The 27712-nt window shown below is 37.1% G+C and overlaps 2 protein-coding genes across 15 annotated transcripts in view; one reads left to right on the top strand and one right to left on the bottom strand.

The window, feature by feature from the left end:
• The window catches only part of LOC116305884 (histamine H2 receptor), a 73993-nt gene that overhangs the window by 30953 nt on the left and 15328 nt on the right, over positions 1-27712 (bottom strand). For 6 of the 14 annotated variants that reach the window (XM_089040357.1, XM_031715871.2, XM_031715868.2 and 3 more), the window contains one exon: positions 16059-16164. The exons of 2 other annotated variants lie outside the window; for them this stretch is intronic. In XM_089040357.1, the coding sequence (XP_088896483.1) occupies positions 16059-16164 (106 nt within the window). Of the gene's footprint in view, positions 1-6345; positions 6551-12917; positions 12983-16058; positions 16165-25222; positions 25343-26265; positions 26403-27712 lie in introns of those variants that run through there. 6 more of the 14 variants (XM_031715878.2, XM_089040358.1, XM_031715869.2 and 3 more) reach the window with 6 other exon arrangements.
• On the top strand, positions 24203-26276 carry LOC116305882 (adenosine receptor A1). Its single transcript, XM_031715865.2, has 2 exons — positions 24203-24260; positions 24812-26276. The coding sequence occupies exon 2, from the start codon at positions 24872-24874 to the stop codon at positions 25982-25984; it is 1113 nt and encodes a 370-aa protein (XP_031571725.1). The 5' UTR covers positions 24203-24260; positions 24812-24871; the 3' UTR covers positions 25985-26276.

Below are 27712 nucleotides of genomic sequence, written 5' to 3'. Positions count from 1 at the left end.
ATGCAGTTATTCTTCATTACAATTGGTCGGAGTCTTATTCGTTTTAACAATTATGAATCCATTTTTTAAAACTCTGAAATAATAAGGAAAATAGACATTACATTTAGTTGCTTTTAGTTTCATTGATCAAGACCTCAATAAGTTGATTCATGAAGAGTGACAAAAAGATATACCTTTCAGCCCGCACGTTTGCTGTAGGTGGCTATAGCTGGTACCGTAGCGTGTCACCGTAATGGAACTCTACAATAACACCCTAATTTTGTTCGCTAGTGACGCGGAGAGTGAAGGTCTAAGAGATGCCACGGCTTCTGTTGTTTTAATGGGACAGTGTTCTGTGTACTGACACGATATAAAACTAAGGAAATCATTAGTGAATCCATAGCTCGCCAGATAAAAATAAAACTTTGAACTTCAAATGTTATCGATACCCTGAAAGAACCTCTGGGCTGATCAAAGTCGGGTAGGGCTGCTAGCTCGTAGACTATACTGGAGTTTAGAATGAGCTTACTAAATCTATTCATATGTGATGCGCCCAAGTCCAAGAAGCGAACCCGTTAGCCCAGAGTTGAGAGGAGAGTGCACTGGCGATAAGCATTGCTACCTCACCTTTGATTCCCGGCCCCATCAATAAAATAAGGCGCAACTTTCAATTAAGTAAGGCGCAACTTTTGATATTTCTTGATAATCCTGCCACCTACCCGTCATGTTCGATTTCCTAGCTCTCTTCTTTCTGGCCGAAAGTAGTTCTGAATAATTCGCCAAGTCAGAACTTGGACACGGGGTTTGAGTAGGAGCAGCCCTAGCTGAAACTTTTGACAGAGACAAATCTCAAGTAGTGTTTGAGTGGGAAATGTTTACCTTTATCTTGGTGTATACCGGATACAACAGCACGATATCGAATATGTTCTACTATCTTTACGACTAACACTGATTTTCTTTGATAGCGAATAACAGTCACCTGCAAAGTGAACCTTTTTTGCACGGCTTCATAGTACGTCCCTTAGGCTATGGTTTCAGAACACGTTCCAACACTTGGAAGCTTTTATATGATGGGCGTCTGGTCTGGGTCGAACAAAATATTATATGAAGTGCCAATAAATACATGTTCCATGGGCTACCGCATTTTTAATTTCTTCGTGGTATCATCGACTAATGTTTATTTAGCATAAAAATAATTTAGCAAACTTGAAAATATGCATCGTCATTTTATGCAGCAAATCAGCTGGAAACTGAAGAAAGGGGCGATTGATGAATGATTCAGTTCTGCAACGAGACCTCCAACGACTTTTTATAAATAGCTGTTAATGCCTGTTGGGCATGTAAACCGAGTCAACGAAAAAATCGGTCTAAAGGGGCTAATGCTTTTATTTAAAGTATTTTGACAAATGCTTATATAACACTGACGTAAACAACTTAGAAAAGCAGCAAACTTTTAAGTAACATTTTATCAGGAAACATTCTGGTTATGATATAAAGTATATTAAGAATACCTATCAACAAACGTGGACGAGACAAAACACGACCGCGGAGTCCAATAGCTCTTATTGCAATTGAGCACGTCACTCCGACAAACCAGCGACATTTCGATGAGCGTAGCATCAAAACGAGACTATCGGGTCGAGCATCGAAGAGTTCGCTAAGAAATTCACTACAAATCTTCGAGAAATCACTGCATTTTGAGAGATATCTTTAATATAGCATGCGTAAAATCGGAAACGTCACATCACAACAATAAGAAAATAACACGTTGACACGAAATTCAAATATTAAAAAAAAAGGATTTGTGTCTAAATGAAAGCCAGAGAATCTAGGTAAAGACAGCTAGATTGAAAGACTAAAATGAAAGCGCAGTATTGAACATGAAAATTGACTAAATAACAAGATAATCAACATAATATTAGGTACTACAGCGCTGTGGTTAATTTAAAACAGCAAAAAAATTTTTAAAGTCGGTACATTCTTACCGAATCCGAGAACCATGTCCGAACCATTTGATGACCGTAATACAATACAATACAATTTATCAATACCATGTGAAGCTAGTGCCCAAAAGGTTAATTCATGAATGGTTTTAATCATCAACGAATAGACCTTCTTTACCAATACGGCGGCCATCTTGAATTCTATATTTATGATTAAGACATTATGGGATGCCGAGAGGGCAACAGTATTGGAACATATGTAGACTGCACGGCTGTCAGGGTATCTTCATATATAGTTTTACGCTTTTCTATGAGAAGCACATTAAAAAACCAATTGAATTTTTTCAGTGGTAGTTGGAACAATATGCGAAAACCAAGACTTCAAATAATTTGAAAACATAACCCGCCACTCATGTTTTGTAAATTTTCTCAACATGTTTGCCCGCACGGCATCCTATAAACCAAGATGGCCGCCGTATCAGTAAAACTCGCAATAGTCATTTATTTGAATTCTTTCTGAAAAAGGGACGACTAACTGGCAATGCACTGGAATCTTATGATTACATAATGTATTATAATTAATTTATATATTCTAGTTAGGAAATTCTAGATGCATGGCGCCGACTGAAGCAGTAAACTAAATAAGAAACTAAAGCTAAATCTTTCTCAATTGTTTTGATGTTTATCAACCGATTGAAAGCTATAAAAAAATCATCAACTAACTTATTTGGTCATCTAAAGCGTAAGCGCCGTCGGCAAAAGGTTAAGAGATCGAGCTTGAGATTTCTTTCTTCATTCATTCTATTTGAGCAAGATGATCGTGAAGATATATGTGCACTAAGATAATAACTTTTAATAACTTTTGGCTTTTTGACTTTGGTGTCGGCAGTCTTCGCTCTTTTAGCATGAAATCATTTTTTGAGACTAGAAATATTTTTTTTCCGATCAGTTTTTCGACTTTCAAAAATGGGGCGCAAAGGCTCCCTGGCCTTCCCTGTGGGTCACTGGTCATTATGAAACCATAGCAACAAATAACGTCTATTTGGAAGTTGCCCTTATTAGACTTGGTAGGTGTAGTTTACGCTTCTCAGTTGAAAAAGAACGCGTTGGATTTGTCTTAAATTAGTCTCACGTATAACACAACCACACACCTTGCAATAAGTTTACTTAATCGTTGAATTAGGAAGCTCAATGCAGTCAGGACTGCCCGAACGTTTGAAAAGCTATGAATAAAATCTACCAGCTGCCCTACGAGGATCTCAACAGCGAGATTACAACTACTTATACACAGGTACCGTGCAAGTGTCTTATACACACCACACACCTTGCAATAATTTTCCTCTCATGTTGAATTATACAGCTCAATGCAGTCAGGACTGACCAAAATTTTCAAAAGCCATTAATAAAAATTGATTGGCCTACGAACGATCTCAACAGCGAGATTACAACAATCCGCAGGTATCGCGCAAGTGGCTTACACACACACCATGCGCTTAGTAATTATTTTATTGTTGAATTATAAAGCTGTCTTTCAATTGGCAAACAGTTTTTAAAGCTATGAATAAATTCTATTGGCCTCGGACTGTTTTAGCGGGCATGGTCTTCCATCTTATGAACTCACAGTTGGCAAGAGTTATTTTCTGAGTCCTGTCACCTGCGACCAACCAATTTCTTAGGAAGAAATAAAGTATCTATCTGTCTATCTATTTATCTATCTATTTATCAATCCATCTAAACTTATGAACACAAAACAAGGCTTTTGTAGAGCCAGATGTTTCTATTTTCGCTGTAAGAAGTTTCTTCCCTTGATGATAAAATGCGCCGCCTAAAATAACATATATGTAAGCGTAGAATGCGCTCTTCTAATTTGTTACTGAAAACAACACAAAACGTGATGCATAATGCAATAACGGTTTTAGGACAATATCTTCGAAAACACTTGACCTTTATTTTCGATCAAATTATTTTCGAATATTTAGTCTGTCAGTTAGATTCTTCAATGATGTCTCATTTCTTGGCTTTCTAGCGGCAGTTAGCCCGGTGGAAGAACGGAAACATCATCTCGAACAGACAATCTATTCAATCCATTACACTCCAAGAGGATACTTTCCTATATATAAGTCTAGTATAAATACACAGGTGATTATTGAAAATCTCGAGCGTTGATTGGTCGAGAAACTCAGAAACACGATAATCACCTCCAGCGATAATCCAAAATGGTGGCCAGCCGCTTTGTTGCTGTTACCGGGAAAAAATGTGTCTTTTATCTTCTTCTTCTTTTTTTCTTTTTTTTTTTTTTTTTTTTTTTTTTGAAAGAATCACCTTTGTGTTATACTAAAACAATAGTAAATATCGGTTATTATTTCCCTATATTTACTTCGCCTTCGGCGAATAATTGTTAAATATACTCCAAACGTTCTGCTAATAAACATTTCGCTAACTATGGCTCCAAGCAAGCCATTTCATAGGAAATACCGAGCAAATAAAATAGTTCTTCCGTCACTATTTAGCTCCTGGCTAGCTAGCTTTATTACTGTATACAAAGTTAGAAATGTGATTTTCCGTTTTAGTCTCAGATCACCTACCCTGGGTGACAGAGGTTCCTTGTTGTTCCAGCCGCTTTGCTCCTCGACTCTCGTCGCTTCGCGACTCGTCTAAAGCCCCTCTGGCATCCAGGGTACAGATCACCAATCTCAGATATCTCACCGACAACGCTAGGTGTAACCGATCGAGACACGTTTAGGATTTTGGAACAAGGATACTAAGTGTGTTTGTCGAAACTATACTCATTTTTATCTCATGATATTAACATTTTTGTTCCCTTTTTTTCAGAGTTTTAATTATTCAGTATGGAAAAAAGTATCGAAGTACTATATCGAAGTTAATATCGTGAAAAGACAAAAAAAAACCAAACAAACAAACAAAAAAATCGCTCAAAAACTTGCTCGCGGAAAAAACTCACAAGACGGGAAAAAACTCTCTAGACAGAAAAGTTCATCGAGTATATATGAAGTGAGGCTGAATTTAAGTAATACTTACACAGCAAACTTAGCATCCCAGTATAGTTCTTGCATTATTTGGAAGCACATTTCGTTGTTTCTAAGCTTTTAATTACTGATGAGGATAGGATAAAAATGTGGCACCAATATCAAACGGTTTATACGCATAAACTTTTCTCCTTCACAAGACTCACGGAACGAAGAACTATACGATATATATTTTACAACTACATAATTCAAACCCACTCAGTCTTTGTTTGAAAACAGGGATCCCCTGCAGATTCAGGAAGTTGATAGTTTTTTCCACACTTCCTTGAAAGCCGGACGCACCATATTTTTCAATATTTCATGCAATTCTAATTCAATTTCTAAGTTAAGAAATTGTTTTAGTTATACCCGGTGTGTATTTCGGATGCAATTTTAAGATATTTTGACAATTGACCAACTTATACTCTTGTTTTTACTCTTTTAATACGAAATAGTTTCTAGAGATTTCGTTCTGTTTTGATTCTGTTTTCCGTCTCGAAAAGCCAGGCTACAATAATTGGAAACTGAAACGCCGTTTGAATGAGGTTACAATGATTTGTAAGGCGGTGTACTGTATTGGGTGATGCTCATTATAGGTGGGTAATTTGGAATCCTTGCTAAGGGAATGATAGTGGTAGCCATGTTGGATGATGTTCACTATTCTTGAGGTGCATGTTACGTCATAGCCGCCATGTTGGTTGACGATAACAAAGCAGCCATCATTGTTGGCCATTGTTAGATGCACCAACATGGCGGCCATTTTATTGTTATTTATATTTCAAGGGAGTTTGAATCTAAAAGGCCGTCTATAAGACTATGTAAAGATAAAGTGCGTACGAGGTTTCGTTTCTATTCCATTTTCGACAGTTTGACTTGACTTGAGATCAACGGATTTCGGGGCTCACCTTGTCGGACAAGAAACATTTTGAACCTAAAGTGCCAAAGCTTATTGATGAGAATGAAGCAAGATAACCGATAATTGCATAATCATATAATTTTTTTCAATATTGCTAAAGCGACATTTCAATAATGCCGTACAAACTTTCGCTTATACCTTACGTATGTAGTCAGAAGGATATAATCGGAAAACTGTAAGTGACTTCGGATGGTATTTATCTTTATATTGGTCAATGAAACATTTTTGTAAGCTTCAATTTCTAAAGCTGAAAGCCATAGGTTACTTTTTGTCTGAAGATGAATGAAATTCAACATTTTCACGGATAGTTAGCTAAGTTTGGATTCAAAATATGATGATCAAGTGCTATGAAGTCCAATCAATTGGAGGACCTTGGATGTCAATCACCTCTCATCAATGGCATGGCCTCCCAACCACTCAGTAAAACCTACCGAGTTTTCAGTACAGCTACACCAAAAAAGGGTTCCCATAAATCACTGACCTCGCCAATCAATAATCTAGCTCTTTCTTGAACGAGTGTCCGCAATGCTCAGACCAAATGTCGGCAATATTCCAGAGTCTGTAGATTGAAGCGTTCATGTGCCTACTGCTTCAGCTAGATCTCTTGATGACCATCCGTCTGTGAGGAGTACTCGGATCCATCTATGACGAAATAAGTAGAGGCCTACCGATCGAAGTTTTTGAATCCTATTTGAAAATTTTTCTGAGTGGGCGGATGTTTTCGAAGATTCTTCGGAGCTAAAATAACAAGAGCTTTGAGCAAATGACTTTAGGCTGTCGAGATTATACACTCAATCGGTTTTCACTATGACCTATTTTTCAGTATTCTCAAGGCTTAATATTTTACATTAAGTGTATCTTATCAATACGCAAGAACAAACGGACAACCCCCTAATGTCATAAACGTTTTTGATAAAATTTACCTCAGGGATAAATTCTGTTCGCAATAAAAGCATGTCAGAACTAAAAAACTAATTTGAAGTATTCCGTCTTTTTTTGGCAGCAAATCTAATTATTAGGCTTTTTAAATCCCCTTCTTAGACAGATTAATTAACGTAAACGTCTATCTTTCATTTCCTTTTAATATATAAAGACTGATTTTCTTGTTCTGTGCTTACTGTAGGGTTAAGGTTTTTCAGCTCAAGACTTTCTTCTCATAAGATAGAAATGAAAAATAGAAATTAAAACATCCGATTGCATCTCAATTTAGTTGGACTCTCCAATTATGCTATGCTATGCTATTACTGAACACGAGAGCTATTCACTCAAATGACGCACTTATCGCAAAATCTTATCATTTAAAGGTTTTCAAATAAAATTATCACTCCTGGGTGGATGGCGTAATGCCTAATGCCTTTTGCAACTCAATAGATAAGGCACCCGATAGATTGAATTAGAATTTAGGAGTTGATTTTTGTGAGTGAGGAAAAACCGGAGAACCAGACGAAAACCCCTCGAAGCACAGGAGAGAACCAACGAACAACTTTACTCACATATGAAACTAGACAAGACAGGAGTCCGAAACCCGGGTTCCCATTGGTGAGAGGCGGTGCATTAGCAGCACACACCACCTGTGTTTCTCGATCGTTTATTTGAAGTTACGATTGTCTATACAGTCATTACCTTGACCATACATACGAAACTAGACAAGACAGGAGTCCGAAACCCGGGTTGCCATTGGTGAGAGGCGGTGCATTAGCATCACACACAACCTGTGTTTCCCGATCGTTTATTTTAAGTTACGATTGTCTATACAGTCATTACGTTAGCACGTCCACAGACAAAAATGCAATAATTATACTTAAACATGAGCGTAATGTTTACCCATTTCAGACCATGTGACATTCCCTAGAGTATCATTTCGTTGTTTAATGGTTGCGCATAAGAAGACACATGAATATGGATAAAAGGAATAATCTTATTCTCAAGAGACTGAAATGAGAAAATATCATACTTAAGGTTGATTGGGTCCATTCTTAATTTAATTTATGGGTAGCTACAGTGTTAGTCTATCGGGCTAAAGTCAATTCACTTGTCTTCTCAGCAATAAATTGAAATATTGTTTCAATTGACGAGAGCAAAAATTCCATTGTCGCCATCATGAAGCATTGCTGGGACACCTTTCTGTGAATGACATCGCATATCAGAAAGTTTACGTGCAGCCTTCTCGCTTTACCCCTTATAATTAGTTGTGTTTTTTTATTTTATTTTATCGTAGCATCAGTTGATTGTGAAGCGAAGTTAACTGAAGTGTTACTGCCTTTAACCGACAATCTATTCTGAAATAGCCTGCCGCACGTACTACTGACGCAACTGTTTGCATTATCTTAAGAAAAAAACTAATTTATTGTTAGAGTGCACGCACTAAACCCGCGAATAATATTTAGAACTAATTAGTAGTATTTCATACAGAATCCCTTGTTTCCTATTGTTTGATTATCACTATTTAGTACTAAAAATTAGTATTTGTTTCACGGGTTAAGTGCGAGCACTCTACTGCTTTTGTAGTAAAAGAATTTAAGATAAATAATTTTCCATTTTCTTGCCACTTTGAGCACTTTAGTTCAATTGAGAGCATATAAGGACAGTCTTTTATGAAGATCTAATCTTGGAGACGATCATTAAGAACTACTCAAATTAGGCGTGCTGACCATATTTAGCAATAAATATCAGCGAACAACAAGTTAATGACGACACATTGATGCGAGAAAGTCAAAACAAAGTCGAGTGTAAAATATGAAGTCAGACATAGATCACTCAAACAAGAAAATTTTGAAACTACGAAATAAAATGGCGGATAGTGCGTTTCTGTTAACATGCTTGGAAAAGTAAGGCCCTGGCTAAACGAGGAAACATGTTTCCAGAAACATGTTTACCGCGCGCATGTTTCTTTGATGTTTCCCAGTTTAGCCACATGCGAAACATTGCTGCGTGCAACAAATTTTGCTTCCAAGACGCAAAAAAATGTTTTTGCTGTGTGGCAGAAACATTTCATGTTTCCAAGACGCATGGAAACATTGCTTCCCGATGTTTCCTGACAGTTTTGCCACCTTAGGAAACGTTTAGGTAAACATGTTTCTGGAAACATGTTTCCTCGTTTATCCAGGGCCTAATCCAAAATAACTTAAATCATGGGGACACACTCAATTTGTCTGTTCAGGAGAAATTATTTTTAAAACGTGTCCATTAATGCAAAGGTGGAAAAATCTCGTTTTAAGATGTTTGAGCTTGAATAAGTAATTATTGAAAAAATAATGCTACGTTCTGACTATATAAGCGGAAATTGAACCAGTCAAAAGTCCGTTAAAAAATAGTGTTCATAAACCTCTTTCGGTCTCTGCAGAAAAAGGTAGCCTTAGATGGAGGATGGTACCTTCAAAAAAGCACTTAACGGAGCATAGCTAAAATTCTCATTAAACAACAAATGTCAATTGGTATATCCTGAGTTAAGTATCTCACTGTTGCTAAGATGCTCTGCATTAAAATAACTTTTTTCCTATGTAGATTTACCTTAGCTAGGAAGTCTAGAGTTAAGAGAGTACTATCAACTAAAGGAAAAAGGAGAAAGCAATAGTAACGGAACCGATGAAAAAAGCTATAAAAATGAAATACGTCTTTTTTTAAATGAAACTGTGCATATATTCAGTCGGCTGAGTTCTTTCACCCTGCGGCATGCATAATGAATAAATGGTTCGTTGGGTACTTCAATCAGTCCACTTGTAAATTGGTCTCGAAACTGATTTCTTAATTTGATTTTCTTTTCGTTTTTCTTTTTGCATGTTGCCTTTTTGTTTGTTTAATGTTTGTTTGTTTCTTTCTTTCTTTTTGTGTGTTAGTTGAGTTGAGTTGAGTTGAGTTGAGTTGAGTTGAGTTGAGTTGAGTTGAGTTGAGTTGAGTTGAGTTGAGTTGAGTTGAGTTGAGTTTGTTTTTGTTTGTTTGTTTTTGTTTGTTTGTATTTGTTTATTTGTATTAGCTTGTTTATATTTGCTTGTTTATATTTGTTTGTTTGTATTTGTTTGTTTGTTTACTTGCTTGCTTGCTTGTTTGTTTGTTTGTTTGTTTGTTTGTTCTTAATTTTTTAAATATTTTGCATAAGGTCAATATAAATTCTCATACGTAAAAGGCAACCTAAGCAGATACACACATGAAGATATGCGTCATAAAGCCATTGATTCCTATTATGTTAATTGACGTTATTGATACGTCATTTATTGAGATAGTCTTTGCTCTGAGATGGTATCTTGAGTATGAGAAACAGCTAAAGATTAGTATCTTAATCAGGATTAGTGTCGAATGATAGCTATCATCTTGTGTAAACCCAGACATCTTTGCTTCTATTTAACGTAAACTGATTAGCTAATGATCAAATTGATAAAATTTCAGCAAAAACAGGATCTAGACTGTCCTGTATATAAAATTTTATCAAACGTTCTGATCCTTGGTAAATGAAAAATAAATTTATACGTTCATTCTAAAATTGGGGTTGCTTTCTCGAGGACCTTTACTATCAAACTAGCTGGTCTTAAAAAAGTGAAATTGGTCCCAGTTTTTTGCAATTGGCTCATTACTATACGCCACTACAGTTTCCAGGATCGTATATCTGTGCCAACCTGCGTGCGAACCACATATACTAAATCCTAAAGCATCCCTTGATTAAGAAAAGAAGGAAGAGGAATTCGCGCGGAATACGAACCAAGCCTAATATTTTCTACCAGTTTTCGGTACGACATTTCAGGCTAGTCTGACGAATTTCTAGTACCTTCAAACAACAATCATTATAACAATGAATACAGTTTGTGTCACCATGTTGGATTCTTAAAAGTGGTCCTCCAGCATGGCGGTATATGTCAATTTTCGGTATTTTTCGAATTGTTGTAAGATGTTTCATCTAAGGGGTCAATGATATCAATTCTTATAAAATAACTGTAAAGGTGCTGACACACGTAGCAACATTGCATGCAACAGGACTGCTGCGGCGTGTGTCTACCCCAAACTTGTTGCACGCAAAAAATCTGAAGTTGAATCGCGCTCTACTCTTGCAACATTGCGCGCAACAAATTTTATCATGTGAACATAGCTGCAACATTACCTGCAACATTTTGAAATTTCCAGCCAATCAGCTGGTACCAAATTTATAACTGCTGACCAAATATTTTAACATAGCAGGCTGACACAAGCGATGTTGCGTGATTTTGCTGCAATAGGTGTCTGCCCGATTCAAATTTGTCGCTTGCAATGTTGCGTGCAATGTTGCATCGTGTGTCAGCACCTTAGTAATTCTCGCGTTGTGATTGTTTAGTAGCGCGTGCTTTATGCGAGCACACAGCACGCGCGCGCACTTTCAGTTACGTCATTCTATCTAAAATAACGATTATTGTAATCGTATTTTATTAAAGAAATAAAAAACCTGCTTGTCGTGCCGTACCGTGCCGTGCTGTGTGAAGTTATAAAGCACTTGGGGATTGGCGGAACACTCGAGAATTGTCGAGAAGCACGTGCACTTCGCTTGCGCCTGCCTTCTCCTAAAAACTTCTCTCGTGTTCTGGCAACCGCCGCGTGCTTTGTAACTTGCACACAGTACGCGCGCGCGTTTTCTGATGTCCCTGTCTCTTAAAACCGTTGGATTTTGGCCATCGTTATTCTTGACTCCTCTGATTAGAAATTCGTCGTTTTTGAGAACTGATCCAATTAATCTATATTGGGTTTTAAAACTCATTTTCTTAGGATCAGATTAGCTTTGGATGTAGCTTTGATTTTTTAAGCTTTGTACAGATAACCCGGTTTTCCAGGCTTTGAGTGGAAATAAAATAGCCTTCAAAGCTATACAGTCAATTCAAAAAACGTTGTCGTCGACCGGCTCAAGCGTACGCGACTGGACCGAAAGGGATATGGGTAAAAATCACTGAAGCGGTTAAACATTCGTTCTGAATTAATTGTTCCCGCTAGTAGTAAAGGTAATAATGGCGAGAAACTATCCATCAAATGCATGTCTTCGGGTTTAGGGAAGGGAAAACAAAGTAGTTATGATTCAGTTCACAATTTCGAAAATATGAAGGCATTAAAAAAATGTCTCCTTCAACACTTCCCGCTCGTCTACGAAGGTTCGTGCTTTAAGCATAACTAGTCAGATAAAATTATGGAGTCAGCTCAGCTTCAATGATTACTACCCAGAGTTCCTTTCGGTCCAGTCGCGTAGGCTTGAGTTGGTCGACGACAACATTTTTTGAATTGACTGTATACTTCATTATATAATAGTTGAGATACAACGCGCGCGCTCTATGGCCGGGTGAAAGAGGCATGCTCGTGCAAATTAATCGCTTAAAATATTTTTTTTAATATACTGAAAACGACTGCTTATGTCTCTGTATTGTGATATAAACACTGCGGGAGGGGAGCCGTAGGGCACTCGTAAAAAAGGATAAGCACTTGGAAACGCCTTCTTTTCCTAGCAATGCTTCTACTCTCTTACTCTACAGCCCCCAGCGTGTTTATATCACAGTATACGGAAATGCGCGCGCGTTTTATACTCCTTAACGAAAAACAAATAGGGAGTAAACTTGAAATGATTATTCATATATAATATCTATCCATGGTTAAAAGGAAGCGCACAAACATCATTCATTGATCTTCCGTCTCAATGACAAATGACATAAACACCAACTTTGAAAGATCGATGCTCACTTCACAGTCTATACACGTTTCTTGTATTAGGTTATCAAGTGGTCAAAACCATCAAAACCATGAATGAGTGAATGGATGAACGAATGAGTTAATTAATTATTAAATTAATTTGACTATTTTTTCTTTAACAGTTGAATAAAACTACTCCTTAGGAACTACAAAAACAATAGGACTACATTGACCTTCCCATTTCATTAAAACAACGAAAAGGCTTTTTGAAAAGGCTTTTGCACTTCTGTATGAGAAGGACCCTTTAGAAAATTCAGTTTTGGGAATAATTAAGTTATTTTCATTTGCTCTAAGGCAAAGAGAGGGGGAGAGAGACAGAGAGAGACAGAGAGAGAGACAGAGAGAGAGAGAGTTTATTCTAACCTGTTAAATACTGCAAACGTTTGTCCCCAAGGAGCGTCTTAACTTGTCAACAGGAATTTGTCTCCCTAATGAGAAATACGTTCTAAATATACACTTCAGAAATCTCGTGATCTTTACTATTAGGAAAAAGTCATAACTACTAATCCAGCTATTCGTCTAAACACCACGGCCATAAAAAAATCATCAAGCCAACCTGATGACTTTGATAACAAAGAAGTGATTGGAAATGAATGCTAGCTAGTGAAGAATCTCGGCACCGTTTGTAATCTGTTACGACGTCTAACTGTATCCCTTGGTGCGCTATATTTCATGTCATATTCCAACTTTTTAAAGTACATATTTGTGCATCAGGGTATGGTAGCCGTCGGAAATGGCACTCAAAACGGATGTAACTGTTGTGTTGTTTCTCGTAATGGCAGTTTGGAGGTTTAACTCAATATCCTTCAAAGAAATCTCTACAGCAAACACGATGGCTGATGGTTATTGTACAATAGCCATTTGGAATTTATTCTAGGTTCGCCTTAAATCTTTTTCAGCATGTTGATCATAAGTTTTTAGTAATGGGAAACTACAGTTCGCATGTGCACTAAAACTAGACGTTTCATAATATGACTTACAAGTTAGCAACATAATGAATTAATCAAATATTGAAAATTAGTGATTCGTCTTTCTTCTATCATATATTCTAAATGGCTGCGCTATTTTCGTTATTTCGTTGTGGTTTTTTTTGTTTGTTTGTTTGTTTGTTTTTTTGTTGTTGTTTTTGTTTTTATTTATTCATTCATTTATTTGTTTGGTTGTTTAACGTTTCTCTATTGTTTGTTATGGATTCGTTTCGGATATTCTCGGATTGTTTTGATTAACATCGTTTTGGTTTTTATCTTCTTTCTGGCAATATATTTCGTTAATAATCATAATCATAGCAATATCAAGAAAAGAATATGGTGTAGACAAACAACCTCTTTTAATTTCCCATACACCACACCGGAACACAGCTTTTTAAATTGAATCCATCTCCATTCGCAATTGAAAACCTTCTCTGTCTCTTCCTCTCTCTCTCCCTCTCTCTCTCTCTCTCTCTCTGTTTGTCAGTCTGTCTTTTTCTTTCTTTCTTTCTTTGTTTTTTCCTCTCCATCACAATTGGACTTGTCGAACTTGTCTACTTGATTCTACAGAGCATTTGTTCATCGCTTTCATGGTTTCTTTCTCAAAACTAAGATCGTGCTGCCTGCCTGATTTCCATTTTTTCCGGGCATGCAGGCACCGACAATCAAACCCTCAAGTAGAACTCATAACTTGTTATTGTTTCCAAGTGTTTTTTATTTTCTTTCATGAACGCTACGGGCGCCAGTCAGCTCTTACTATAACAAGTGATGTTTTTGTCATATTGGAGTAAATAAATAAAAGACATTCAAAACACGTATATTATACAGCCAGGAAACGTGTGCATTTTTTATTTTTAGTCTTGATAAGAGAAGTTTATAATACGTTTATGTAATTAAGTTTATATGGTTGTGGAGTGGGAATATTTGGCACAGACGAAAATATGCCCGAATGGAACAATCGGGCATAATTAGACAGATACTTTTTTTATTTTATTCTATTTGTATTAAGGCGCCCTGAATAGAAATAGCGGATAAGCATTACCCCTGTACACTTTGGCACGTTTCTAGATCTCCTCGCGGTTTCAAGGTAAAAACCAACAGCAAGTGCCGGAGCGAGAATAAATGATCTCTGAACCGCGTGCAGGGAAATGGGGTCTACCAAAGTGCATTAAAAGCGAAATCAAAGCAAACAAAAAATGATGATTAAGAGAGAGATTTAAAAACTATTTTTCCACTTGGCCTCGACAAATGATTGCGCGCCCCTTTCCTAAAATTAAAAATAATAAACTGGCCACAAATTAGGACGTTTTGTTTTGTTTTGTTTTGTTTTGTTTTTTTTTGGCCAACGAACTATATAGTTGTTTCCCCTGCGCCACGGTTTATAGACCAAATGGTACACAAGGCTAGCAGCACGAACTTCTCTCATTAGACAAGATTTTCTTCACTTCAAAACCTTTTTTCACTGGCTTTATGGCCGGAATTCACCTTTGATCTATTCGTTCATTCGCTGAATGCTAATTAATTATAAGCCTGTAATCAACCAGCCACGCAAAGTCGAAAATTAAGTTATATTCTTAATTTATCTTGTTGTTATTAAAGGAGTTTGAACGCACCGCACATCGATGTCATGTTTAATTCAAGACCCGAGAGGAAATGGTCTTCCGATTTAGAACATTATGGCATTCATATATCCAGGGTATAAAAGTGATCCTCTTTCATCCGCTTCCAGAAAGCAAAGCTCAAGTTAAGGTGGTAAGTTCTTGCACACAACTGCTTTTTAATCATTTATTTTATCCATGCTACTCAATGCACTCTGCAAAACAACCCCTTCTACGTTGCTTTTCGCGTTCTGTGATTCATGTCCCCACTTCCATATTGTCTTCTTTAAATTTGCTTTTGTTGTTTACCAAATTATTTGAAACGAATTAAGCCGTTATAGGTGAAAAAAATATATATATGTATATACTAATGCTACGTTCCAGCTGCAAGTTGTTTTTAACTATCGGCGCACACTGCGCACATGAAAATGTATTCACCTTCAAATTTCCCCTCCTAAAACAACATAACTTTTCCTAGATCCTTTAGCTTACAAACCTAACTTTAGCGATAACAAAAAAAACCTCTAAAGTTATTTTTCGGTAGCAAATTAAACGGACAATAACAGTTGGAATCATCGTTATGGGCACTTTCAATTCCGCCATGTTATTAATAATAGTGGTAAGTTGTAGTTGAGGTACTTGAAAAAATGGATTGAATGATAAAATGATATCTATAGACGTTCTCAAAGTCCTTTAAAACTTTATTTTTCCGTGGTTTGCATTGCCGACTCTTAAGTAGCTCCGCGACGTCAAGACGTAGTGCTCTCGCTTCGCTTAAAAATTAATACATAGAGCCCAAGAACAGACCTCGACAAGTCTAGGATCTAAAGTGAGTTAAGCCGGGTAGAATATTAAGGGGAAAATCAAAACACAGAAACAATTCATGCACTTTAACACGTAAACAATTGGTGGAAAAAGTACAAAAATAATTAGCTTACCTCTATATAAAACGTTGAGAGCATTTCGTAACTCCACTCATTATCAATACATCTGTGTTCTGCCTCATGTCTTGTCTCCTGTACAGATGAAGGGGTCTGGTCTTTACTGCATGTTAAAAATAAATACACAGTTCGGTGTTATATAGCTAGGAGGCTAAGGTATGTAAATCAGAGCAGGTTTTTAATTTTCTTATCTTCAACCGCGCTGATTATGGGTATTGTTTTTGCCACTTGCATTGTTTTGACGCTCAGTTTTGTACTTTTTCTTACCAATGAAAAAGTGTTAAAGTGCTTGCTAATCAAATGTTAAAATAATTGTGGTAACACTCGACCAAGGCTATGAACAGTAGCCATGCCGCCAAGTAATGCCGTCTGGTCTTTACTGCATACTCAGATTTTAAAAGAATATTTGAGTTACTGAACTCGACCAAATGGAAATTAAAACTAGTTTTTAAAAAGATTCGTTTTCTTTAGCCCTTTACACTTTTATCTTACTCGACAACGAATCGTCATTACCCGATTTGAAAAATAAAAACATGCACGATTTTTGCGTCAAGTCAAAATCTTCTATTTATTTTGAAAAATTCATTTATTTTTTTGCTTTCAGGAAAAAAAATCACAATCTATATACTTGAGAGAGTCCTTGAGGTTACTAAGAGGGGGGTAGGTATTCTAATGAATACGTAAAGATAACAAGGAGGCTAATTATTGTGTACAAGCTTAGCTAATCAGGTGATTACGACGTCTGTTTATGAGCAATCGCACATTTTTCATTTATCTTTAATTCTCTCAACGGAGACAGGCTCACAGCCATGTCTGTAATTAGACAATTAAAAAAATGCAATTACCCAAGATAAATGACGTTCATCCACGCGTTTAGATCTCCTCAAAAAGCTTTGGTATTGGTTCCTTAATCCAATAGCTTTACTCTTATCTTTTTATGTTACCGGATGGATCAATAAACAACGAGTGTTCAGCTTAGAAAACTAGACCGCTACTTATTAAATATCTATAAATAGAGCCTAATTTGTTTACGGTAATGCTATGAAGACTAGCCTATACATTGATATCACCACTATTTTTCACTTTAGTGCCTTAACTCCAATATAAGCTTAGTCTTATCAGGAGTCTTAAAATACTCTATTTGTCCGGTTGATAAAAGTTATATAACGAAGAAGGGGACTGATATACTTATGGTTTTGATAGATCCAGCAAAAATATAATGGGGAGCGAATGACACACTACATACTAACTTGGAAAAAATATTTTAAAATATGCTTCTATTCTACTTCAAAAAACATAACCAACTTCCTGATGGGGGGCTGAACCACCCTTTTGCACCCCCTGGATCCACCCCTGTCGCATACACGACGCTTTTGAGAAGGTTTATTCTGAAGAGCCGCCTCCTTATTCCAAACTAAGCATGAGCACTAGCTTGTTCTTCGGCTTCCGGTGGTTCAACTTTGTCACCAAGGCAACTAAAATTTCGCATAGTGCAGTTCAGTGTAAGATTATAGTTTCCATGTTCAATTGTTTCTGCTCAATCACAGTTCCTTTCATTCCATAACTGATTGAATTACAATGAGATTATAGCAAAACATAAGTAACTGAAAACATACTTAAGCGAAGAGATTTGTTTTCCAATAAGAAAGAAAAAGGCAAAGCTATGATTTTTTGAAAGAATCAGTGTCAGGGCCCAGACACCTGCCAATCACATATTTTATCACACCTAAAATCTATCCAATATATATTAGTGGGAAATCCTTCCTCCTTCACTATCTTTCGTTCATTCGCTAAGCCGCATGTCAAATTATTTTCGCATTAGACCATTTTACTGTATGAAATAATCAAAGTGTGTTTAATCTTCTGCATTTTTTTGTTCAAATTATGGCGATAAGGCGGTCCGATGGCCTTCAGACTATTTCTATGGGATGACCACATATGTAGACGACTTAAATACTCTCGTTTACTTGCTATGCCAATTAGAGCTTTCAAGATAACGTCAAAAGAAATCTATAAATTTGGCCAAATTCATTTAGATCAGAGTCTATAAATCGCTTCGTAAGAAGTTTCTAAAAAGTGTTATGACTGAGAAGTTTGCCCGAAGTTTGTTTTTCATAGTGTTTTGCTGGGCAGAGCTAAAGTGCTTTTATATGCATGAATCATTTCGTAAGGCAGTCAGTATAAGGTAATAGTGAGGTAAGTACAAATGCAGTAAAACACGCTAACAACACTAAACAACTATCACTTACATTATTTCATATCATCTTCGTCGAAACCAAAGCATTTTTTACATATGTAATTCTAAAATGACCAAAAGTAATTTTCTAATTTTTTGAAAATAATTTCGCGGCATTTTGGGGCGGAGATGGTTTATGCACTAATCAATTGAAACCCCCACCCCCCGACTTCCGCGAAATACCGGGGGATTTAACATTTGAGTGGTGTTAAAATCAGACATTTTCCCCGGTAGTCGGTGGCACATTCACTGTTAAAACCCCCGCTATTGTGGCCCCGTTATTTTGGTTTAGTAGTCAACAAGAAACACATTTCACGCCAACTCCAAATTCTTGTGCTACACAGAGCCAATTGTTGTGTGTTCCATGCACTAAATATTCAATGCTCAATATTTTCATGGGCTCTGAACCTCAAATCGTGCGAAAACGTTTAGGTTAACGTCTAGTCAGCTGAGAATTTAATGGTATTAAATTGAAAATGAACAATGCTTGTAAATATTGCGAAGCAGTAGTTTTAATAGATTAATCATGATCTGATTCTACATTCGAACTGACCGAAACGACTGAACAAAACGATTGACCAAGTCAGGACGCAGGAATTCGATTGCCCGTAGGTAGACTTGGGCGAGGATGGGATTAAGGATGAAAATTGCAAAGAAATCCGGATAGAAGACACAGGAAAGTCTTAGGAATGACATATTTGAATGAAAATGCGAAAATCCTGCCTGTGAAGGTCTTTGCGACAAAATTGGCCAATGTTCAGGGGTTCAATGTTCGCACGGGCCCGTGAGGATCTGGGACCGAAACTAATGACGACTGCCGAGGAGACTAGACGCTATACAGTTCTTTGACTAAACGTTGTCGTTGATCGGATCATCCCTACGCGCCTAGACCGAAAGGAATAACGGGTAAATCAACATGAATAATTAATTGTTCTCTATCAGTCGGTGACAATCGCACAATGGAGAGCAAAATGCACATTTGTCTTCGCGTTTTACGCAAGGAAAACAAGAGCCATTTCGCATCATATTCCATCAAGGATGTCCCAAATATCGACAACGTGCAGGCGCTAAAAGATTATCTGCTTGAGCGCTGTTCAGACAAGTTATCGCCGGCTACAGATTATAGTAGCTTCGAAATAGGTTACTTTGGGGATAAGAGCAAAAAAAAACAACAGTATTTCCAGTCCAGTACAACTTGCTCAAGACGTGTTAGATAACATATGCGGCAGCTAGTAACTGTGAATTAATTATCCCCATGATCCTGTTCGGTCTAGGCGAGTAGGGATGAGGCCGATCAAACGACAACGTTTAGTCAAAGGACTGTATAGCTTTTCAGACTGTTGCTAGACTGAAGAATATAAGCTAGACATAGTTGTAGATAGTTATCTGCGCATCACGTTCAATCGACATTTCACATATACACAATGCTTTAATATCCTATAGGATTTGAAGACCAATATATGGTCTCTAAATGAGATCAGATAGATATTTTTGCAATATAATCATTGTCTGAAGGAGATATTGAACGCATAGGTTTATCAGTCTTTGCTGATGGATTCTCTTTTCTTAGATCATGCGCGCACTCGATGATGTGTGGGCAAACGAGAGGGGGAAAAGATAACATCAAAAAATAATTTCAAAGTTGGCGGAAATGTTGTAGACAAGAAATGCTACGTGGTAACACTTTTGACACAGGGCTTGACTAGACCAAAATATAATTTCTTCACCCTTTTATCGATACCCTGAAACAACCTCTGTGCTGATCAAAGTCAAGGCACGGCTAACTCGCAGGTTGCTCGAACTCTGGAACATCCTCTGGGAGGAACTAAATCAAGGCACGGCTAACTCACAGATCGAACCCTGAAACAATTTCTGGACTGATCAAAGACAAGGCACGGCTAGCTCACAGGTTGCTCGAACCCTGGAACAACCTCTGGGCGGAACTAAATCAAGGCACGGCTAACTCACAGATCGAACCCTGAAACAATTTCTGGACTGATCAAAGACAAGGCACGGCTAGCTCACAGGTTGCTCGAACCCTGGAACAACCTCTGGGCGGAACTAAATCAGGACACGGCTAACTCACAGATCGAACCCTGAAACAACCTCTGGGCTGTTCAAAGCCAGGATACGGCCAACTCACAGATTAAATTGGAATTTAGGTTTTGAGAATAGAAAAAAAAGCAGAGAACGCGGAGAAAAACCTTTAGATTCACGATAAATATTGAAAGCATTGTATCGATCTCCAATACAACATAGCGAAAAGATAAAACTACGACTCCATAATAATGTTTCTTGGATATTTTTGAAAATACTTTAGTTTAGTAGTATTGAGGTATTTGCGCGAAGCAAGTGATGAAAGGAAGAGGGGTTTACGGAGACCCTAAGAATCCCTACCCCCCTCCTCCCTCCTCCGTTACACACACCATGAATACTCTTCGCTGAAATCAGTTAAGATCGTTATATGGATATAGTGATATCAGCAAACTCAAAACCATAGGAAATTTTATATGAAAACTGATGAAAAGCTCTCTGACTAGCCACTTAGCGGATACTCTATTACTTGATTCTCATGTGCATTTGCAGGTGTATCATTACCAGATTTTCTTAACCCGACTTCAAAATAAAATCAAAATTTTACAGATTTCATCTGATTTAATAACATCCTCAATTACTCCGCCACATAGATTGGGCACCGTGTGCCATTAAAGGCAGACGCACCGCGGGCTTTTCCGTATCATAATTTTGCTCTAGGGAAATCGAAGATGGAACTTAAAAAGTTTTAGTTCCTGAAAGTATCGAAAAGAGCCTAGAAATTTGGTCTTTAATTGCCTCAGGAACGTTTTCCTATTTCCTTTTTTATCTTACTTCAATTATCTTGCTACATTATCACGATAAGGAGCGGACGCAAATACAGGCTTTTAATTCATTAACCAAAAAGATACTCAACACAACATTATGTCTAGTGAGTCTCCGATGCCATAATCAAATTGAATTGGATAAAAATGGGTGGACAGCCCTAAAACTGTTGCTAGTTTAGAGATTGCAAACGGAAAAAGGGTGCTGAAATTACGGAGAAAAATGGACTCCATGGAGTTGGGCGTTTTGACGCTCAATAGTCTGTCAAATAAGAAAATTGAACAGGACTAAGCTCTGAAAAGCAATCGTATTTCTTGTCGTTTTGTTGTTTATAAACTGATAACTGATAGAATGGAAATGTAGAATGAATAGTTTAACCACTGCCACTGCCACTGCCACTGCCACTGCCACTGCCACTGCCACTGCCACAGCCACTGCCACTGCCACTGCCACTGCCGCTGCTTTGCTGCTGCTACTGCTACTGCTACTGCTGCTGCTACTGTTACTGCTGCTGCTACTGCTGCTGCTACTGCTACTGCTGCTGCTACTGCTACTGCTGCTGCTACTGCTGCTGCTACTGCTGCTGCTACTGCTACTGCTGCTGCTACTGCTACTGCTACTGCTGCTGCTACTACTACTGCTGCTGCTACTGCTACTGCTACTGCTATTTTTATTACACATACAACCCCAAAATAAGCGCCAGTCACTGGAGAAACTATGAAAAATAGAAATCCACCGCCTTGATTTGGCCTAAACCAAAAGAATTACTTTATGGACTTGGGTGGGGGCAAAAATGACGTCATTCTATTGACCTTCTTTACTATGACGTCACTGCTCGTTTATGTGGGGGATAGAATCGCCAAATCCAATAGAACTTTCAACAAAATTTGCTCCTAGCGAAACAGTTTAATCTTAAATGGCTTGGTTTTCAGATAAAATATGTGTTAATATGTACTAAAAAATATTCTGAGTGTTTGCTGGCTATTCTACTTCTCTTCGTGGATTGATACGGGTTTTAGAACAATTTTCGGTGAATTTGCGTTGATTTGACCCCGTCTGTTGACCATGATCCTTTGCGTTTAGACAGATTGTTTTGATGTGACATCATAGTGAAATAGGGCAATTGAATTTTTGTTTTACTATTTAATATTGACAATTATTGTTTTGCTTAATCTGCCCTGAGGAAACTCCAAATGTAAACGGGGACTTAGTAAAACGAATAAAGGAAATAGATCAGTGATTATTTATTATCTTAATATACTTATCTTAATATAACCCGAAGGGTGCGTTGGACAGCCGGGTAATAGCCGGATTTGGAGGATAAACATGAGAGCATCTCAACATGCTTTATTTTATATTTTGTAAAGATAACATACTTAGGAAAGCGATTTTGAATACCAAATACAAGGATACCGACTTATAGTCTCGCGGTTCTGAGTAGTTACAGCAGTAGGCTTCGAATTTTCAAGTATTCTTTCTTCTTTCTCACAGAGTGAAAGATTCAAGTATTTTTCCTCCAGTTTCTCCGCTGCTCCTCTTTCCGTAAAAACCTAACACGGGCTAAATTCTAATTCGATCTGTGAGATGCCGTGCACTGACTTAGATAAACCCTGAGGTGTTCTTTGATTAAATTAAGTTAGATTCTTATTTCTCGAGGGCTTTTTCAACGTTTTCTTTCTTCCTTTATTTTTTTCCGTTTTGTAAAAACCCCTGATTTTTATGGCTTTTTGAGTTTCAATCCTACATTGATTCATTTTCCGTTTATACTAGAAAAAAATACATATAAGAAACAGTCCTTATAGAAACACGGAAGTCAAGTGGAATTGATGTACGTAGCCAACTGACTTTTGCTTCAATAATGTAGTTTATATTCTAATCAGTTAAGAATAAGTCCCGCTGCGAAAAGTTAATAGAGAGTTCAAGATTCTCGTTTACGGCAAACGTGAAACGTCAGTTGACCATTAAAATATTCTTTAAAATTAGTGAAAAGGAATCGCAAAAATCTCCAAGTAGTAGATAACAAAAGAATGCTTCTCTTTGTCGAGAAGGTTTGCAAAAGATAAAGTGGAATGTAGGGAAACGATGAAAACATGGTCACGTTTGCCGTTTGCGGAAAGGAAAAACGGGAATCTTTACATTTGTTATATATATTTATATCTATTATCTATATATTTGTCATTCCACTTATCATGGACGTTCTCAATAGCAGGGTCGTGGACTCGAATGAGTACATAACTGAAATTTTGAGTCTTGATTCCAAAAATTTCGGCACACAAATCCTCATATTGAATTTAATAGTGACCTTTCAATTCCAGAAATAATTCCCTTGATCCTTGAATTAAATCGTATAGGATCCCAAATCCCTCTTATGATTCATGACTCAGAGAATGAGCTTCCGACGCAGGAAACGGCGAAAAAAGCTAGTTAATCTAGTAGATCAAATAACGAGAGTACCTTAATAAAGATGTTGATAAACAAAACACGGAACCTTCGCGACCCGAATAATTTGTCTTATTACTACAAATACTGCATATCCACTATTATTCTACCTTTTTGTACTAACTTGTTTTCGAAACCTTAATTAGTAGAGGTGTTAATCCTTAGACTTGTGCAAAAATAATAAGTTTGGCGAGTTAGTGCTTAATAAAGATGTTGATAAAGAAAACGGAACCTTCGCGCCCCGAATAGTTTGTCTTAGGAATACTGCAGATCCACTATTATGCTACCTTTTTGTAGTAACTTGTTTTCGAAACCTTAATTACTTAGAGGTGTTAACCCATAGACTTGTGCAAAAAGTTTGGTTTGTCGAGTTAGTACGTGCTTATCGTTAAGTGAAAACCTGACAATAATCTTAACGTAGCTGAGTAAAACAGAATGCCTTTGATGATATTCATGTACTGAGCGATCTCACGTACTTTTCTAACTATTTCCCTAGAAATAATGACAAAGTGCATGCTTACAATATTATTTATACGTACTTACGTCACTATCAAACAACACTTATTCAATACGTACATATACACGAACTAAGTACAATATATAGATTAGAAAAGAGTAGATGGATAATAAATTGCTCATTGGTGCATATTCATACATGATTGAAGGTATGTATTGTAGTCCTTACAGAGGTAATTAACATTTGGAGTTTACTAGATTTAAGAACCGACTTATGACAATTCATCATTTCGATTACGTGTCTTCCGAGCCATACTTTTATGCTATCTTAGGTAAGACGAATTCCCCCCACATAATTTAGTTTAAAAAAAAGACTATTGAACTGGAAAAAACTGTACAACAAGTTTTGCGCGAGCACCTAGATATATGTATTTGAATGATACCTATATTAGATATATACTAAACTAAGGTTGCCCTTAAGGCTAGACTGAATAGATAACTAATGTATTGATAGTGCTACCATATATGCTATATGCGATAATGTTAAATTGGTGATTCCTCGCCAGCGCACTCGCCTAAAACCTCCCAAATATACGGTTTATCATTCCGCACTCATTCAATCAGAGCATAATATAAACACAATGGGTTCGGCTTAAAGGATCTGATAAGAGATTACGAGCGCAAACAAATCAAGTCGATCGAGCGCGCGTATCTCAACAAGCCGCAGACAGCAAGCTAACCGGAATTCGATCACTTGCAGGTGGACTCCAAAGAGTGAAACCAGTTAAATCAGCCGCAGTACAGATTCCGAGGACGAAAAATGTCATCTGCGACGTCTACAAGCACGTGGGAAAATGCTTCAAAAGCTGTTGTGATGAACGCTACTGGATACAACATGAGTGACTCTAAGATCCAAGAAATTTCCTTTGAACCTCTTTACGACTCTTGCCTGATCATCTTGGCTGTACTGATCATCGCTATCAATATTCTCATTCCTGTGTTATTTATTCGCAACCGAGTGCTCCGCACTAAAACAAATATGCTCCTAGTGAGCTTGGCTATAGCCGATTTAGTGACTGGTTTGCTTGGAATCCCGATGAGCATTGCCTGCAATGCCTTTATTGAATTTCCATCGCTTACAGGTCTTTGTATTACAGCAGCTGTGACCTACCGTTTCATAGCAGTCTCCACTATCTTCCATATTTTTGCCATCACCATTGAACGCTACATCTCAGTTAGTTACCCATTTAAATACGTATTTTGGGTGCAAATGAGTCGAGTACGGGTGGTGATTGCATCCATTTGGATTGGATCGCTGTTGATGGCATTGGTTCAACTAAGCTGGCAGAATTTCTCAGACTTCTCATCGGAAGACCCGATCAAAGTCAAGGCAGGTATCATATACAACGGTATTGGGATTATAGTTTGTTTTCTTGTGCCTCTAGTAGTGATGGTTTTTATTTATTGCCGAATGTTCATGATTATAAGGAAACAGCTTGATCACATGAAAAAGCTAAGTCCATCAGGAAATAACGAAAACTGCAAGCCACTCTCTACAGAAAGACGAGCAATCACGATCTTTGCTCTGATGCTCGGCATCTTCACCATGAGCTGGCTAACCTGGTACATGTCAATTATCAGTGTATACACACGGAATGCAGAGATTATCAGTATGCCCGAGAGATGGTACGACTTCTTCGACTTTTTACGTTTTTCTACTTCTTTTATCAACCCATTGCTCTACACGTTTCTAAAGCATGACTTCAGAGATGCGTTGTTTTCTCTCCTGTTTTCCAAATCTAAACAACGAAAATCTGCAGAACATCGAACAAATAACGCGAATCTGACAATGGCGCCTTTGGCTATGCTGAGGTCAAAGTATAAGTCGGACAATAGTTCTCCAGAAGAAAGAAAAATCTTAGACAATGTTTAGAAAATATCAAGCGACCTTGTTTATTTGCTATTAATGTTAAGATATATTAATGCGTGGTTATGATTTGTTTGTTTTCGCAGTGGCTAGCGGAATAATTGTAGTGTGACTCAAAAAGCCAGAAGTGACTTTTCACGACGGATATTTAAAGCGGGGTAAATTGTTAAGACTGCGAAGCTTATATTTTTCAAAACTAGTACCAGAAAAGTGAATCAAATACAGCGAGCATCAATACTTAATCTCAATCGACATGATATTGATTTTATGCATTACGTCATACTTACAGCTGGATGTCGTCTTTCACATGTATCAGGAATCTGCTGCCTACTTTGCTATCATTCGAACACAGAACCTTTGGCAAATTACGCTCATTTGATTCTGTTGTAAATTCAAATGAAAAACAGTTTGGCTAACTTCGTTGCGTTTGTTTCTCGTTACGAGAAAGGAAAATTTATCGAGGTAGAACCAAACAGCTCAACCAAAATAATATTATTTAAGTATTCTGGCATCGACGTATGTACGTTCAGTATATTTGCCCATTTGTCATGCATGCTTTCCCACTCTTTTAGAGCAGTGCAAACTAACAAACCTAGTTACGTGATGAGGTCGACAATTACTTAGCGGAAACACAATATAAAATATTCTACTAAGGCTATAAATTTTATTTTAGCTTATATATTTGACCTCATGATATTATTCTGTTCTCGTTCGACGCAACAAAAATAAGTACGTTTTTTGAATTGGTATCAGTGTGGTTTTAATATTTATTCCAATAAACTGCCAACTCCGATCACAGATGAAACGGAACTTTAAAATTCCTAATTATGTTGGCTACAATGCTGTCATGCTGAAAACGTGAACGACAAATAATCATTTCTATTCTCGATCAATAAGTATACTCTGCGTGTTCTTTATTATAAATCCTTAATGCTTTATCTATCACAACACCTATATCATCAAAGCAAGTGATTTCTAACCGTTTAGTTACCTCGCATGATCTCGTTATATCTCTGGGAAACGGCTCTGAGTCAGAGTAATGTTTGCAAGGCTAGAAATGATTTTATAATGTTGAATTCACTGATTAGATAGATGACATAAGTGGAATTAAAACTGATGAACGCTTCAGTGTTTGATCGAAAAAAGATGATCAGCATTCACCGAAATTATTATCAAAATTATAAACTATTTCATTTCATGTCGTTTCTTTTCTCTATCGATCGTCTTCTCTTCGATTGGTATCACTTATCTCCCTATAATAACCGCCCTCCACCTTTTTATATTCATATACATTTTTCATTAAATAAAGCAAACATCTCCGCCGATGCATCAATCATTTAGAAAAAAATTTCGCACACGCCTATAAATCGACCAAACTGAACGACTCATTTTGACAAATTTTTAATCATATCTAATTTGGCAAGAAACAGTATGAGAGGGCTCCAAAAACCAGTGAATAAATTAATAATTCTTCTTAAGTAAAAAATTTGCGTCTTAAATCCAGAGAAAGTATTTTTTGCTCATTTTGTTTGCAATTGCCAAAGTCGTTCTCTCGTCTCTTGAACGATAATTATTATTAAAAGGAGATTCATTATTCAACGTTTTTCATCTCCTCCTAAAACCTCATTGTTTATTTTTAATTAGAAGGGGAAGGATCCCCAGAAGTTTCAAGTAAGTAGGCTTTGTATCTGATTCGGTGGATTACTGATTGAATTTGTGATAGTATACACTAGG

The sequence above is a fragment of the Actinia tenebrosa genome, unplaced genomic scaffold, assembly GCF_029948245.1.
Source record: "Actinia tenebrosa isolate PJP-AT-01 unplaced genomic scaffold, QUT_ActTen_1.0 PGA_scaffold7__59_contigs__length_16204524, whole genome shotgun sequence".
Taxonomy (NCBI): domain Eukaryota; kingdom Metazoa; phylum Cnidaria; class Anthozoa; order Actiniaria; family Actiniidae; genus Actinia; species Actinia tenebrosa.
This window is presented reverse-complemented; position numbering and strand designations above follow the sequence as displayed.